The sequence below is a fragment of the Panthera pardus genome, unplaced genomic scaffold (genome assembly GCF_024362965.1).
Source record: "Panthera pardus isolate Hobbes unplaced genomic scaffold, ASM2436296v1 HiC_scaffold_6, whole genome shotgun sequence".
Taxonomy (NCBI): Eukaryota; Metazoa; Chordata; class Mammalia; order Carnivora; family Felidae; genus Panthera; species Panthera pardus.
The window spans coordinates 51,968,567-51,982,991 of NW_026526991.1; the positions used below are offsets into that span (position 1 = coordinate 51,968,567).

The 14,425-nt window shown below is 37.9% G+C and overlaps 1 protein-coding gene across 1 annotated transcript in view; it reads right to left on the bottom strand.

The window, feature by feature from the left end:
• Positions 1-1,928: 1,928 nt before the first annotated feature.
• Positions 1,929-14,425, bottom strand: part of XPOT (exportin for tRNA) — a 37,043-nt gene continuing 24,546 nt past the window's right edge. The window contains exons 17-25 of the mRNA XM_019454989.2: positions 13,197-13,435; positions 11,454-11,739; positions 10,366-10,555; positions 9,426-9,542; positions 9,133-9,248; positions 8,406-8,453; positions 7,806-7,877; positions 5,156-5,212; positions 1,929-2,533 (exon numbers count right to left, since the gene is read on the bottom strand). Of these exons, the coding sequence (XP_019310534.1) occupies positions 2,507-2,533; positions 5,156-5,212; positions 7,806-7,877; positions 8,406-8,453; positions 9,133-9,248; positions 9,426-9,542; positions 10,366-10,555; positions 11,454-11,739; positions 13,197-13,435 (1,152 nt within the window). The 3' untranslated portion in view covers positions 1,929-2,506. The remainder of the gene's footprint in view (positions 2,534-5,155; positions 5,213-7,805; positions 7,878-8,405; positions 8,454-9,132; positions 9,249-9,425; positions 9,543-10,365; positions 10,556-11,453; positions 11,740-13,196; positions 13,436-14,425) is intronic.

Here is a 14,425-nt window from a genome sequence, read left to right on the forward strand (position 1 = left end):
GTTCCTTAACAACAGTAAAACCCACAGCTCAAAAGTTTTATGGGAGAAAATGTGATTAGCTGAGCCAAAGGCCTTGATTCACATATTTACCACATAAGTGATGCATATTGATATACAACAGTATTAAGTGAGCCAGCTTATGGTTAACTAAATTTAAGACTTTAAATAAACTGTTAGGCACAGAACTAGACCAGGTATCTTAAAATCCTTGTGGTTCTGTAGTCAAGTCACACAAATCTGTCTTTTGGCTCAATGACCCCATCTGTTAAGAGGTGAGATTCACTCTTGTGACAATTATTTGGGTGCTTGTTTTTGGAAACTACAAATAAGGTAATTCATGATGAAGCAGAGGTACCTAATTGCTATGGTACTCCCTAAATAAAGTGCTCTGGATAACTTCAGGGAAAAAATGGGAATTATTATACATGATTATAGAACATGAAGTTTAACTTCTGTTGCAGACTCTTAATTTCCATGTCTTGATTTTGCTTGGCTCTGAACACACGGGAATCTTTTGAAGGGCTTTAAAGAGACAGGGGAAAAAGAGGTGTCACCTTCACATATACGGAACTAATAGTACAGTGGCCATAGCTAGCATGAAGCCTTCATGAGCAGGTACCGTAAGCTCATTTCACACTTTCACAGATGCAAAAACTGGGGTAGGGAGAAATTTAACTTGCTTAAAACCACTTCTAAAAACCAGTGACTGGCAGAACTGTTACCTGAACCTACTTACTCTGGATCTGGAACCGGTCTTAACTCTTAACCACTACACTATGTGACTTGTTAGTACTTTGGAAAATTAGTGCTCTGATAACAGATGCCAATGGTCTTTCCCACCGTATAGGAAAACTTATCAATGAAACACTCAAGCTTTCGCTTTTTAACTTTTATGTATTTTTTTTTTTAAAGTAATCTCTATGCCCAACATGGGGTTTGAACTCATGACCATGAGATCAAGAGTCATATGCTCTATATGACTGAGCCAGCCAGGTGCCCCTCACTTATCTACTTTTGAAGATATTTTTATTGAAATATACATTTCACCAATCTATTCTGACAACTGTTAATTTACTTTAGTACCTTTGTCCTATGATGAAGGAAAATGTTTAAAATCACTTATGGAATTAACCCTAGAAAAAGATTTACATATATCATTCAGAATAGTTTAAGGGAGTTTATAGACTACACTGAAGCCCATCGTGAAACCCATAGGGGAACCACATGGGCCAAAGTTTGAAAAGAAAAACCAAACCAACAATCCCCTAAAATCTTCCTTAGGCTTTTAGAATTTAAACTTATATGACTGCAGCAATTTAATTCTCCTGTTCAGTTTGTCCCTCCTTTCTTAGTTTTCCAATACTACTTACTACTGATACTTTTCCTCTTGCTTTCTTGCATAGCCATGAATAAAAACAGCGGTAAGTACTTTTAGTAACTAAATGGGCAGCTACTCGTAAGCCTCATTAACACATAGGTATAGTGTCCTAAGTAAATCCAATAAAGGAGGGGGAAATTGGATTTTAAATTCTATCAACAGATTGAAACACGCTTTTTCTAGCATCTTAAAAAAAAGTCTAACAGGCACCTGGGTGGCTCTGTTGGTTAAGTAACCAACTCTTGATTTCAGCTCAGGGTTTGTGAGTTCAAGCCCCACAATGGACTCCCATGTTGACCATGAAGGGCCTGCTTGGGATTCTCTCTCTCCTTCTCTCTCTGCCCCTCCTAAACTCGTTTTCCCTCTCTCAAAATAAGGAATATAAAAACAAACAAACAAACAAAAAAAGAGTCCAACAGAACTATGCTGCATATAACGTTTTGAGAGCATAAATAAATCATCCATAAGCCTAAATGTGCAATCTTTAAATGGGAAATCAGGGAGAGATAAGAAAATAAGACTATTTATAATAATTCCAAAAAAGACATGGTAGATTTCACTACGTAAAATTTATTTTTATAAAAAGTGTGTAACACTGACACCTACTCTTAAATCAGTTAATTTATGAAACCATTCTCTTTTGTAGAACACACATTGGCATCGAAACAGTTTAAAGAAATGTAATGGCTATCTACAAAAAATTAGTTTTGATTTGTTGTATTCTCCCCATATTTGGAGTCTGCACACATAAAAGGAAATTAACATGTTCAAACATATTTAGCAATTGAAAAAAAGCACAGTTTTCCTGCTTTGTGGTCTTTATAAAGGATTTAACATTTCCAGTAAAAAAAAAAAGGGGGGGGGGTACTAAGATAACCGTGCTGTATCTTTTAACAGCATTTTTATATAGAACAATTTGAACTGGCATGCAAGCAACTTCTCTTGTTGTCACATACCTGTATTCAGAGAAAATTACACCCATTTTACAGGAAAAGTTCCAATACATATACTGCAATAAGCTTAAAGCAATGTTAAAAAGACCAGTGTGAATGGCACACAAAAACTGCTTCTTTATAAATTATTAACTGGAATTCTTGATCATAAAGTAGGCACAGGGAGATCCAGTCCTTAGGGCTTTGCTCTCTGGAAGAATACCTGGAAATAAAGAATCAGTACAATTAGCACTGGTGTCAGAAGGTATCACGTGAAGAATGGCTCCAAGTCAGTAAGGCTAGTCACTCTTTTACGAAATAGTCACTACTCAGAACATTTTACATGCTTCATAAATCCACACATGGTACAAGAACTTTTTTTCTGGACAATTTGACCAAATCTAGTGGTAACTTATGTTGATGTTGGCCGGGAAATTAGTGAAACTATGGTATGAACTCTAAGGCTAGGAGAATCAAGTGTGCACAAGAAAACATGCTCGGACACCGTTTGCTGACTGGCACACTGTCAAAGGCAACGCTGGGAAATTAAATTCTTAGGAAGAAATAAACACATCAGAGCTAAAGATAACAGCTGTTATCCCTTAAGGAATTTATTATTCATTGAATTATAAAACAATACTTGCAATTCACCATTGGAGACAATGAATGAATAGGCTAGAGGCTGCTTTGGGGACTGGCCCAATAGTACATACTACCTTCCATATTCCACAGTCAGGTACATGCTAAGTGAGCACTAGACAGACTAAATAGGCAGCAAACTCACTAAGGATAAGGACTGTAGTCATCACTGCATCCTTAGCACCTACCAGATTGGGCATTCATTGAACAAATCTATTGACTAAGTGAAGAGAAGGATTGGTATATGAGCAAAACAGAGCCTTACAAAGAGGCCATGCTTGAGGTAAGCCTAAAAAAATGGGTAGAATTCATAAATGAGGAGGGTTGCTAATAAGGCAGAACTGTTGAAGAACAGCAAAGACCACTCTTGCAAGAGAAACTAGAAAGACAGTCTGAGATCAGAATATAAGAAAACAAAATAAAAAAACAAAAAGCCTGAATGTCAAACTAAGAAACATGAACTTGTTTTGTAGTCAACTATATGGTTTATGAAGAATGAGGGGAATGAATTTCAGAGGACTATTCAGTGTTTCAAATAGGCCTGGCTACAAGGGAAGGGAGATCAGTGTGAGGTAACAACACATACTGGAGTAGCAGCAGGGGAGACAAAGTGAAGAGTGAGGAAGAGAGAATCTATAAGATATAACACCTAAAGAGAGTAGGCACACAAGAAGGAATCCACTTTTCCCAACAAGAATAGTGCTCTCCCAGAGATAATACTAGCACTGAAGAGATGTTGGGCTTGGGAGCAGACGTTGTATAAATGCAGCTGCATGAATTAGTATTTTTGGAGCACAAGCCTGCCACTGTTCCTGCATCTGTTTACAGATACCTTTAATAGCCAGTTACAATTTGTTTTAGTCCTTTTATCCAGTTTGATCAGTTATTTAACAGAGATTACCTCTACAGGCACTTTGCTTTTACAGGGACATGGGAGTGGGGAGGGTTCCCAATGATAACCAGTAGCTCCCGATCATCTTCTCACAAAACTCTCGTCAGTTTAAGCTGACAGACCACTACTAGGGAAAAAAGTGGCAAGGGAAGATGTTATAACCGGAGCCCAAGCATGACACACTTTACTTCCTCGGCAAAGGCCCTGACTTAGGAATTTTACTGAATGCCTCGGACAAAAAAAACCTGGTAGCCATTCATTAAGTCACTTGCTACTAACATATTTAGCATAGTGTTCTGGCCTCCAATTTTCTGAATGAAGGTAATAAAAATAAAGAACACGTCTTCATCCTGTCACACTGGAATTTTATTTCCAGAGCACAAGCTCTTTATAGGCAAGAGAAGTCACTCGTACAGATATCTGCAGCAGTTAGCACAGTACCTGTTACGTGAAAAGTCATGATGCAGTACTGAATGACTACCTGGGTGACAGCAAGACAGTTCTGCCTTACAAATTTAAATTGTCAATATGAATGCCAAATAAGCATTTGGTACTTCTTGCCAACTTGGCGAGTTTTTTAAAAAATTCACTCATTTTATGAATGTAAAAAGAGCCTTGACTGCCAAATCAGAGAGTTTGTTCTGTTCGTTCTACAACTCAGAAGTTTCAAAATAAGATACACCAGGTAATTCTTACTTCTGTTTTTATATTTTTAGTTCCTTTCTTTCATTTCAATAGGGTCACACGTTCCTTTTTTTTTTTTTTTTATAATATATTTATTTTGAGAGAGAGAGAGAGAACGAGAGAGAGAGAGACAGAGAGTGCGCATCCCAAGCAGGCTCCATGCTATCAGCACAGAGCCCAATGCGGGATTCGAACTCATGAAATGTGAGATCATGACCTGAACTGAAGTCAGGAGTTGGACACTAACCAACTGGGCCACCCAGGCACCCTGGGGGCACATGTTCTTAAACATGACTTGTCCCAATCCTGTAGCTCCTATCTAATTACATCACACACTATAAAAGGAAACTGGCATTTTCATAGTGCGTTCAAGCATATACACAGTGTGCTTACCTCACTTTTTATGATCTTTTCTAAGAGCTTAGTTGAAAGGGACTTTATAGAAAACTCTGAAGTATTAACATCCAAAACCGCAAATTCTTGGAAGTCGGTTTCAGAACAAAGAGATCCCCAAACAAGTAATAACTGGTAAGACTACAGTATGACACAGTATCCTGTAATATGTATTGTCTCTCAGCTCTAAAATATTACCTAATGATATGAATATGTGTAAGTTTTCCAAATACCTACCTTTAAGTAATTTTTAAAAACTTTAGCATCAGGCTGCTGAAGCGCTTGACAAAACTCCTGGGGGGCCCAGATGGGAGGGGAGAGAGAGAGAGAGAGAATGAATTGTAGTTGTATTAAATTCACTGTAAATCAAATCCACAGTTTTCTTTTTTAAACTGTGATTTAAAAAATCTGTATAACTGAGCATCTTAACCACCATAATGCTATACATTAGCATTAACTATCTGCACACTGTTGTGCAGCAGATCTCTGGAACTTTTCATCTTGCAGAATTGAAATTCTATACTCACTGGACATCAACTCCCCCTTTCTTTCCCTACCAAGCCCCTGGCCACCACCATTCTACTTTCTGTTTCTGAGAGTTGGACTACTTTAGGTACTTCATGTAAGTGAAATTATGCAGTATTTATCTTTTTGTGACTGGCTTATTTCGTTTAGCAGAATGTTCTCAAGGCTCCCTCAAGATTGTAGCATGTGACAGGATTTCCTTCCTTTACGGCTGAATAGTATTCAATTGTATGTAAATACCACATTTTACTCATCTACTCATCTGTCATAAGGTGCTTCAAATCTACAGTAGTCAGATAACAGGTCCTCAGCAAAAAAGGTTCTATGGCATTTCAAATGTGGTTTTCAGAGACTGCTTTCACTTTTGAGAACATGGTTCTCCCACAAGATTGACTCACGCCTGAGAAGGGAGAGTGGGACAAAAACTGCATTGCTGTGGCTGTTCTCACCCAGTAAGAGCAGTAACTGAGCAGAGCTAGACCAAAAGAAAAAGAATTAAGGCGCTCTAACAGAATTCTGAAAAAGTGTTGTCACGAGACATATGAAAAAAAAGGAAAACTGGGGATGCTTATCTTCTATGATCAAATTATTAGACAGAAATATAGTTTTCCTTTACTTAACCTGGTATATTTCTATTTTTGATGTGCAAGAAGGTCACTGCTTTCATTAAAACATTACCTTATACTTATATAACAAGTTATAGCTAAGAAAATTCATTAATACCTCTAAAGTTAAAGATAGCATGTTATGAAATGAGACCATAAATTCATTAATGATTACTCTTATGTGAGATCTATCCTATTTTTCATTCAATTTTTTCAATGCCTTTCATAAAATAGCATGATAAAAACTTAAAAAAAAAATTTTCTTTAAACGTTTATTTATTTTTGATAGAGAGAGAGACAGAGCATGAACGGGGGAGGGTCAGAGAGAGGGAGACACGAATCTGAAACAGGCTCCAGGCTCTGAGCTGTCTGCACAGAGCCCGACGCGGGGCTCGAACTCACAGACCTTGAGATCATGACCTGAGCCGAAGTCGGACGCTCAACCGACTGAGCCACCCAAGCGCCCCTAAAACTTTTAAAAAACACTGTTGCTGAAGGAATTCTTAGAATCCCTTCAAGAGAGTCTAACTCTAGTTGTAATCAAAACTCTGATACCTCAATTAGATCTATGTGCTACTAGGTAAGTTGGGGTAACTACATGCCAAGAAAATAACTGAATACCATTATAAAAATTACTTTGTAATATATAAAAATGTAAGACTGCATTCCAGATACTTACTTCAAAATACAGTTTCAGGTTTTAAAAATTAAGCATTGATAAGCTTGGCACATGTAAAATGAACCACCCAGCACAAATCTTCAGAACAGGTTTGTGTGCTAGGGTGCCCTTTGGCAGTCTGGGGAGCCCACTGGACTTTGGTAGTTTTTTTTTTTTTTTTTTTAAAGCATTGTGTTTTTGTTTTTAATTCATTTTGAGCGGGGGGTGAGGGGTAGAGAGAGAGAATCTCAAGCAGGCTCCACACTGTCAGCATGGAGCCCGATGTGGGGCTCGAACCCAGGAACCAGGAGATCATGACCTGGGTTAAAATCAAGAGTCGGACACTTAGCCGACTGAGCCATCCAGGCACCCCTAGAATGTTTTTTAAAATACTGGGTATCTCAGTTGGTTAAGCGTCTGACTTCAGCTCAGGTCATGATCTCACGGTCTGTGAGTTCAAACTCTGCATCGGGCTCTGTGCTGACAGCTCAGAGCCTGCAGCCTGCTTCAGATTCTGTGTCTCCCTCTCTCTGCCCCTCCCCTGCTCACGTTCTGCCTCTCTTTCTCTCTCTCAAAAATAAACAAACATTAAAATAATTTAAAAAATATATACATTTATAACACACGGGATTAGAAAGGAAACTAATTATAATGACTTCTGGTTATCAAAAATATTTTTGATATGTGGTGGAACAGTAAGAGATGCTGACTGAGACGACAAGGTCTAGGGGTGTTAACTTAAAATTTCAAAATCTTGGAGCGTACACAGTATTTTGAGATTCCTGGAACAACTAATGTGAAACGAAAACATCTGTGATTTCTACCGGGGACAAAGTCACAGGCAATGGGAATGGTATTATGATTTGTCACCTACACCATGGTAGGAAATTAAATTTCTGGTTAAAGTTTAGTGAAAATAAAAATACAATTTTTTCCCATTCAATTTCACATACCCCCGAAGTTTCAACTCTTACTATCCTGTATACAGTAAAACATCAAGTTGAATGCAGCTTGACTTTCTTGAATCCAAATATAAATTGAACTACACAGTCATATTTCTTTAATTAAAGTAAAAGGAATCTGCTGGGACAACTCTTACCTGAATTATCTCTGGAGCTACTTGCAAGGAAGGCAGGTATTCTTGTTGAAGATACTGAACACATTCTGGGCCCTAAAAATTAAGATAATTATAACTCAATTATTTTCTTCCTTGATATTAAAATAATGCATAAAAATGAATTAGAACAACACATGTATACTTCAAACACAATATGGCATTGTGATTAAGAACAGAGAGTCTGGAGTGAGATTGCTTTGGTTTGAAGTCCAACTCTGGCAAACTTCTAGTAACTTGAGGTTACTTAACCTCTCTGAGCCTCAGTTTTCCCATATGAAAAATGGAAGTTATTGTGAGGAGTGGATGAGTTAAGAAATATAAAGCTTTTGAATAGTGCTTGGCGGAGTGCTTGGGGGGGGCTCAAGCATCCAACTCTTGATTTAGGCTCAGGTCATGATGCCAGCATTGTGGAATCAAGCCCTATGTCCAGCTCAGCATTAAGCGTGGGGCCTGCTTAAGATTCTCTCTCTCCCCCCTGCCCCTCTCCCGCTTGTGCTTTTCTAAAAAAAACAAAAAAACCCCAAAATGTTAACAAATCTATGTGTAAGATGAAAATGAAGGGGCATGGAGTACAAAGCTCACCCGTTTGAGATGAATTGTTTTCAATGTCACCGCACATTCAGACAAAGCCTATAAACAACAAGGTTGAGAATTTTAATACAGTCAATTTTTGGTTAGTGATCCCACTTGTCTTTTTATTTCCCTGGCCACTGCTCATTAACAATTACTTCCAAACAAGAGACAGAGGAAGGAAGGTGACCAGCATGTGGAGTAAGTGGGTTGGAGAGAAAAAGGGAAAAAATACAAAATTGCTGTCCTAATGCAGTAAATCAAATGACAAAAACTAGCTTTTACTAGGTTTTGGGGAAATGGTTAAAGGGCACTGCTTGAAATTAAGTATTTTGAAAGTAAGAGCTAGGGAAACTATTAGTTGAGCAAGAGAAAGTTACTTTTAATGGTTAGGAAAATACCATTAAGAGCAAGGTTTAGAATGAAAGCAGTGGAAAAGTATAACTTAACCAAGCTTTAAAGAATGTTTGTATAATGTATCCTTTCCCAGTCCTTGAAAAAGGACTGTTAAAGTTGAAGGAGCTGTATTTTATATTCTAAACTTCAGTATCAGGATTCAGTAAGAACCCACAAAAGATCCAGAAGAGATCAACCTTTTAAAAGTGAATCCTAATTTGAAATTTAAAAAAAGGTGGGGGGTGGGCCAATGAGACTAATATAGTCAATCTGGCATTAAGTAAACTGTAAATTAGAATACATGAGATGTACACAAGGTGAACAAAGATTCCGAGGTGCTTACCAATACTGTTTGTGCATCTGCCAGGTCAAAGGTCTGTTTTAAAGGTGCTAGGAAACATGCAGGGACAATGTGCTTATAAACAAAATCAGCAAATCCCACTGGTCCATCTTTACCTCCTGTCAAGAAAAGTCATATGTTCATCTTGCATAAAAAGAAAGTCAACTAATTTTCATGAGGGGAAAATCAACTCCCAGCTCTCGTCCATGTTAATAGCTGGGGTTCCACTTTATCTCTAAGAGTCTTAGGAAACAAGCTGTGGAATGAAGTGTTTTGTTTTGCTTTAATCATCTTACCCCAGAGTTCTACCAACTTGGAGAGGATGATAAAACACGTTTTCTGGGCAATTGGATCTGGATATTCGACTGCTCCTTGGATAACAGTAACCAGAACTCGTTCTACATTTTCTGCACCTGAAGCAAAATAAAAACTTGAGTTTAATTTTTAAAAGACCTAGAAAAGCAACCTGAAGCTTTCACTTCATATAGTGTAACAAGACAAAAGCATTTACAGAATTGGTAAGATCCCTCAATTTTTATTAACTTGGCTAAATTTTAAGCATAAAACATTAAAAAGTAATTATTCTCTTGTTATCCTGACCTCTGGATTTCTTATATAGCAAAATTCTCTATGTTGATCCATATAGTCCCATTTATTTTTAATTTCAAAATGGCAAGCTGGCCAGTGCGACTCAATTGTCAGATCAATGCTGGTAAGTTGCCACCATGCTATTTATACTACTAAAGAATCAATTAAAGAAGACTGCCCTAGGGGGCTCCTGGGTGGCTCAGTCAGTTAAGCATCTGACTCTCGGTTTCAGCTCAGGTCATGATCTCGCTGTTTTGGGGGTTTGAGCCCCGTGTCGGGGTCTGTGCTGACAGTGTGGAGCCTGCTTTGGATTCTCTCTTCCTCCTCTCTCTGCCCTCCCCCGCTCATACTGTCTGTCTCTCTCAAAATAAATAAATAAACTTAAAAAAAAATAACTAAAACTACAAATCTTAAAAAAAAAAAAAAAAAAAAAAATACTGCCCTAGGAAAAGGGGAACTGAATACAAATTAATTTTAAGGTCCTGTGCATGAAATAGATTTTCACCTTGATGATAACGAACTGTCAACCCAGGTGCGAACATACAACCACCTTAGAAGTTTGGTATTCACTTCAATGAGCTCTTACTCCTACGGACGTGCAACTACAACTGTGACAAGGCCTCGAGCAGACAGTATCAGCACCCCCACCTTGATTTGCTATGACTTCGCTCATTCCGCTGCCTGTGACTGTTTGCAGGAAAGCAAAGTAACTCCTTCGCAACATTTGCTTCTCTAAAGCAGCAGACTGGTCATTTTCTTCTGCTGGTCGGAGCAACACTTCAAAAATTGCATGAAGCAGAGGCATGAACATTTGCTGTAAAAAAGGAGATACCTGTATCTGAAGATAAAAAAAAAACTATTACTACTTCAGAAATGAGTAAGATAATTAATATGAAACAGAAAAAACATGTTTTACATAGTCTTTATCCAGAATTTAATATATTTACATAATTTTGTTAGCAAATACCAATGTCAAAACAAAAATCTACATTGAACATGTGCATTACTGAAATCTTGAAAATTGTTAACTCATTGCCTACAGCCCAAGATTCAGGTTAAAATAATAGGGACTCAGACGTATTTCACCATCAAGTATTGCCATGGAATATATTCAAATTTAAATTCTCAAGAAACGAATTCTATTTTGCTAAATTTTTAGCAGAATTTATATGATTGGGCTTTCAAGGCTTTACATGCTTTTTGGCAAACTCCTTAACATCTTCGTCTCAATTTCCTCATATATAAAATAGTTATCTCTAGGGCTGTTAGGATTGAATGAATGAATGTACAAAAAAAGGCTTAGAATAGATTTTGAACACAGAAAGCACTGTTAGTAAATTTTATTACGCGGCTTATATTTGCCTTAAATCTCCTTGTACAATAAAAGTGACTTTAGTACACTGAATTAATTTCAAACTCCTGCTTGGGTACCCAAGTTACAATCCTTTTTATTTACCCCTAGACCGTTAGTACTCAATGTCATTTTTATTTGCTCTTCTAAAAGAGCAGACTAATAGTTTTCTTTTGCAAAAAGCAGAAAAAATGTTTTTACTAAAACATTTATTAAGGATGTCCTATGTGTCAGGCAGTGTGCTAGACAAGGGTTGACAACAAGACCTATGGTCCATGCCCTCAAGTGACTTATATTTAAAGAAAAAACAAGCTAAGGGGCAAATGCCAAAATATGTCTAATTTGTAAGTCAGGTGATTCTCTGAGCTCTGAAGGTCTGTGGTACCTTAAACTTGGCTGTAATCTGGTTGATAAGAGGAATGAACTCCTGGAGGTCTTTTGCTTCACAATCTTTGAGCATGTGTTCTGAGGCAGATGGGATGAATGGAAGAACTTCTTCCTCTAGGCAAATAATCATGCGATGAAGGAAAGTCCGAACTCCACTTCTGAGAATATCCTTTTGTAAGGGGCAACTGAGTGCTGGCAAGAATGTCTGTAAACAGTCCAGATAAACTTCGGAACAGCCACATTGTTTCACAGTCTGCTTGTTGCTGAAAGCTTTGCTGGTTCGACTACATAAGCAAAATCAAGCAACTAGTTTTAGCTTTATTCTTTGGAAGTTTTATGGAGTAATTAAAAATAATGCACAATTGGGGCACCTAGGTGGCTCAGTCAGTTGAGGGTCAACTTCAGCTCAGGGCATGATCTCGCAGTTTGTGGGTTCGAGCCCTGCATCAGGCTCTGTGCTGACAGCTCAGAGCCTGGACCCTGCTTTGGATTCTGTGTCTTCCTCTCTCTCTGCTCCTCCCCCACTCACGCTGTGTCTCTCTCAAAAATAATTATTGTTTAAAAAAAAAAAAAACAAAACACAATAAATCACACAATTGACAGAAGAAGCCAATTCTTTTTTTTTTTTTTTTTTTTTTTAAGTTTATTCATTTATTTTGAGAGCAAGCGAGCAGGCAAGCAAGCAGGGGAAGGGCAGAGAGAGAGGAAGAGAGAGAATCCCAAGCAGGCTCTACGCCGTCAGCACAGAGCCCAATGCGGGGCTCGAACTCACAAACCATGAGATCATGACCTGAGCAGAAATCAAGAGCTGGACACTCAACTGACTGAACTGCCCAGGTGCCCTGCCAATTACTTATTTTCTATGTCACAACTGCTTCCATCTTCGGCTAATACAGTTATTTGCGTACTATCGCTTCTAGCTACCATTCCAGAATAGGCTCAGGTTAAACGAATGACAGGTCATTAATACAAGCCTTCTAATGAAAATCTACTTAAATGTTTTACTAAAATCCTGATAAAGCAAGCAGAAAAGAGAAAAAAAATACACTTACTACGACTGGGCTATATTAGACAATCTGCAAACTACTGACTTAAATTTAGAAAACAGTCTTTAGAATTCAAGTTATTTATATATCCTAACATTAGCTTTTACACTGAAGTATTCTGTAGAGCAATTTCCAGTTAGCAACCACTCCAGCTTTCATACATTATTGTCTGCCAATAAAATATATGGGCAAAGAGGAAAAAAAAGGCACTTGGGGTGGTCTTCAGGACACAATGCAAGAGCTAAAAAGAAACCTCAAGACTTCATCTTTAAAGAACCAAGACTGATCCAGGGGTGCCTGAGTGGCTCAAGTTGGTTTAAGTATCTAAACTGATCCAAGATGTCTCCACATGTCATTAGTATATAAACTCTTCAGTTAACCCCCCTAAATATACAATCAATTTATACCAAAGAAGTGAGATGATCAAGGATTTGGATAGTTATCAAACCAGAAATGCAAAATGTTATGTGACCTAGTCCCTTCTTCAGTTAAATCTTCTAATTTATTGGATATAGAGAAGAAAGGTTTAGATAATTTTCTGGACAATCCAGTTTTCAAAACATGGATATGTGTGCCCAATTATTTTGTGTGTGTGTGCGTGTGCACCCAGTGCTAAAAGATCCAAGTAAATGGTTCTTGATGTATGTTCTGTGTGTGCATACTCACTTTACAATCTTAATTGCAATCACACTCACCTGGCAAATCCAACGGCATGGTTGAGACAGTCTGCTAGTGATGCCTGCCTTTCTTCATCTTGTGCCAGCATCAACTTTTCTAACAGAATTTTAAACTTCTCCATTAGTGGGGTCAACAGATTTCTCATTAATGCTTGTTTCCGTTCGGCAGGATATTCACTATTAACAATCAGCACTCCAGCTGTCTCATAAATAAAGAGTTGATCATCGCTGCTCAACAAAGACTGGTAACCATTCTCCTAGAAAGAAATTTAATCCTACTGGTGTTTATCGTTGTTCAGTTCCCCTCATTTAAGTACAATTAGTGCGATAGGGACAGGAGATACAATCTATCACATCAACTCATTATTAAAAAGATCAAGTACTTACCAAAAACAAATTTTCTCCCAGCACCACATAATGGAAAGAGAATGGAATTTGAGGTCAAAAGATCAAAGGTCTAATTCTATCCTTGATAAAACAGTAAACTGTCATATAAATTATTAGTTAGCCTTCTAACTTGTTCTCTTTTGAGAACAATCTTATTTGTAAAACTGTTATGAGGCGAATGAGATGTATAAAGGTGTTCTGAATGTTAATACAAAGATCACACACGTAAATATTTTGAGGAGTATTTAAGAACTGAGTAACAATAAAAACCACACAATAAACACACCACACACACACACACACACACACACACACACACACCAGTTGTTACTTTAGAATGTATGAAAATAAGACTGCATATGGAAGAAATAGTTCTCATTCAAGCACAGGTAAATATCCCATACACTGGTCAATTCTTATTAATGACTTTTATTATTTTTTTACATTACATTAATGACTTTTATTACTTTTTACTTTGGAAGGGATCAAAAGGAGGGTGAAAATACCAGAGTGCACTCTAGATCCAACACTAAAGCTCCCTGTTAAAAAATCACATGGGGCACCTGGGTGGCTCAGTCGGTTGGTTAAGCATCAGACTGTTGATCTCAGCTCAGGTCTTGATCTCACAGTTTCGTGAGTTCGAGCACCGCATGGGGCTCCACACTGACAGTGCAGGGCCTGCTTGGGATTCTCTGTTTCCCTCTCTCTCTGCCCCTCTCCCTGTCTCTGTCTCTCCCAAAATAAATAAACCTAAGAAAAAATACATAAAAAGGGTGCCCGGGTGACTCAGTTGGTTGAGAGTCCGACTCTTGATTTTGGCTCAGGTCATGATCCCACAGTTTCATGAATTAGAGCCCTGT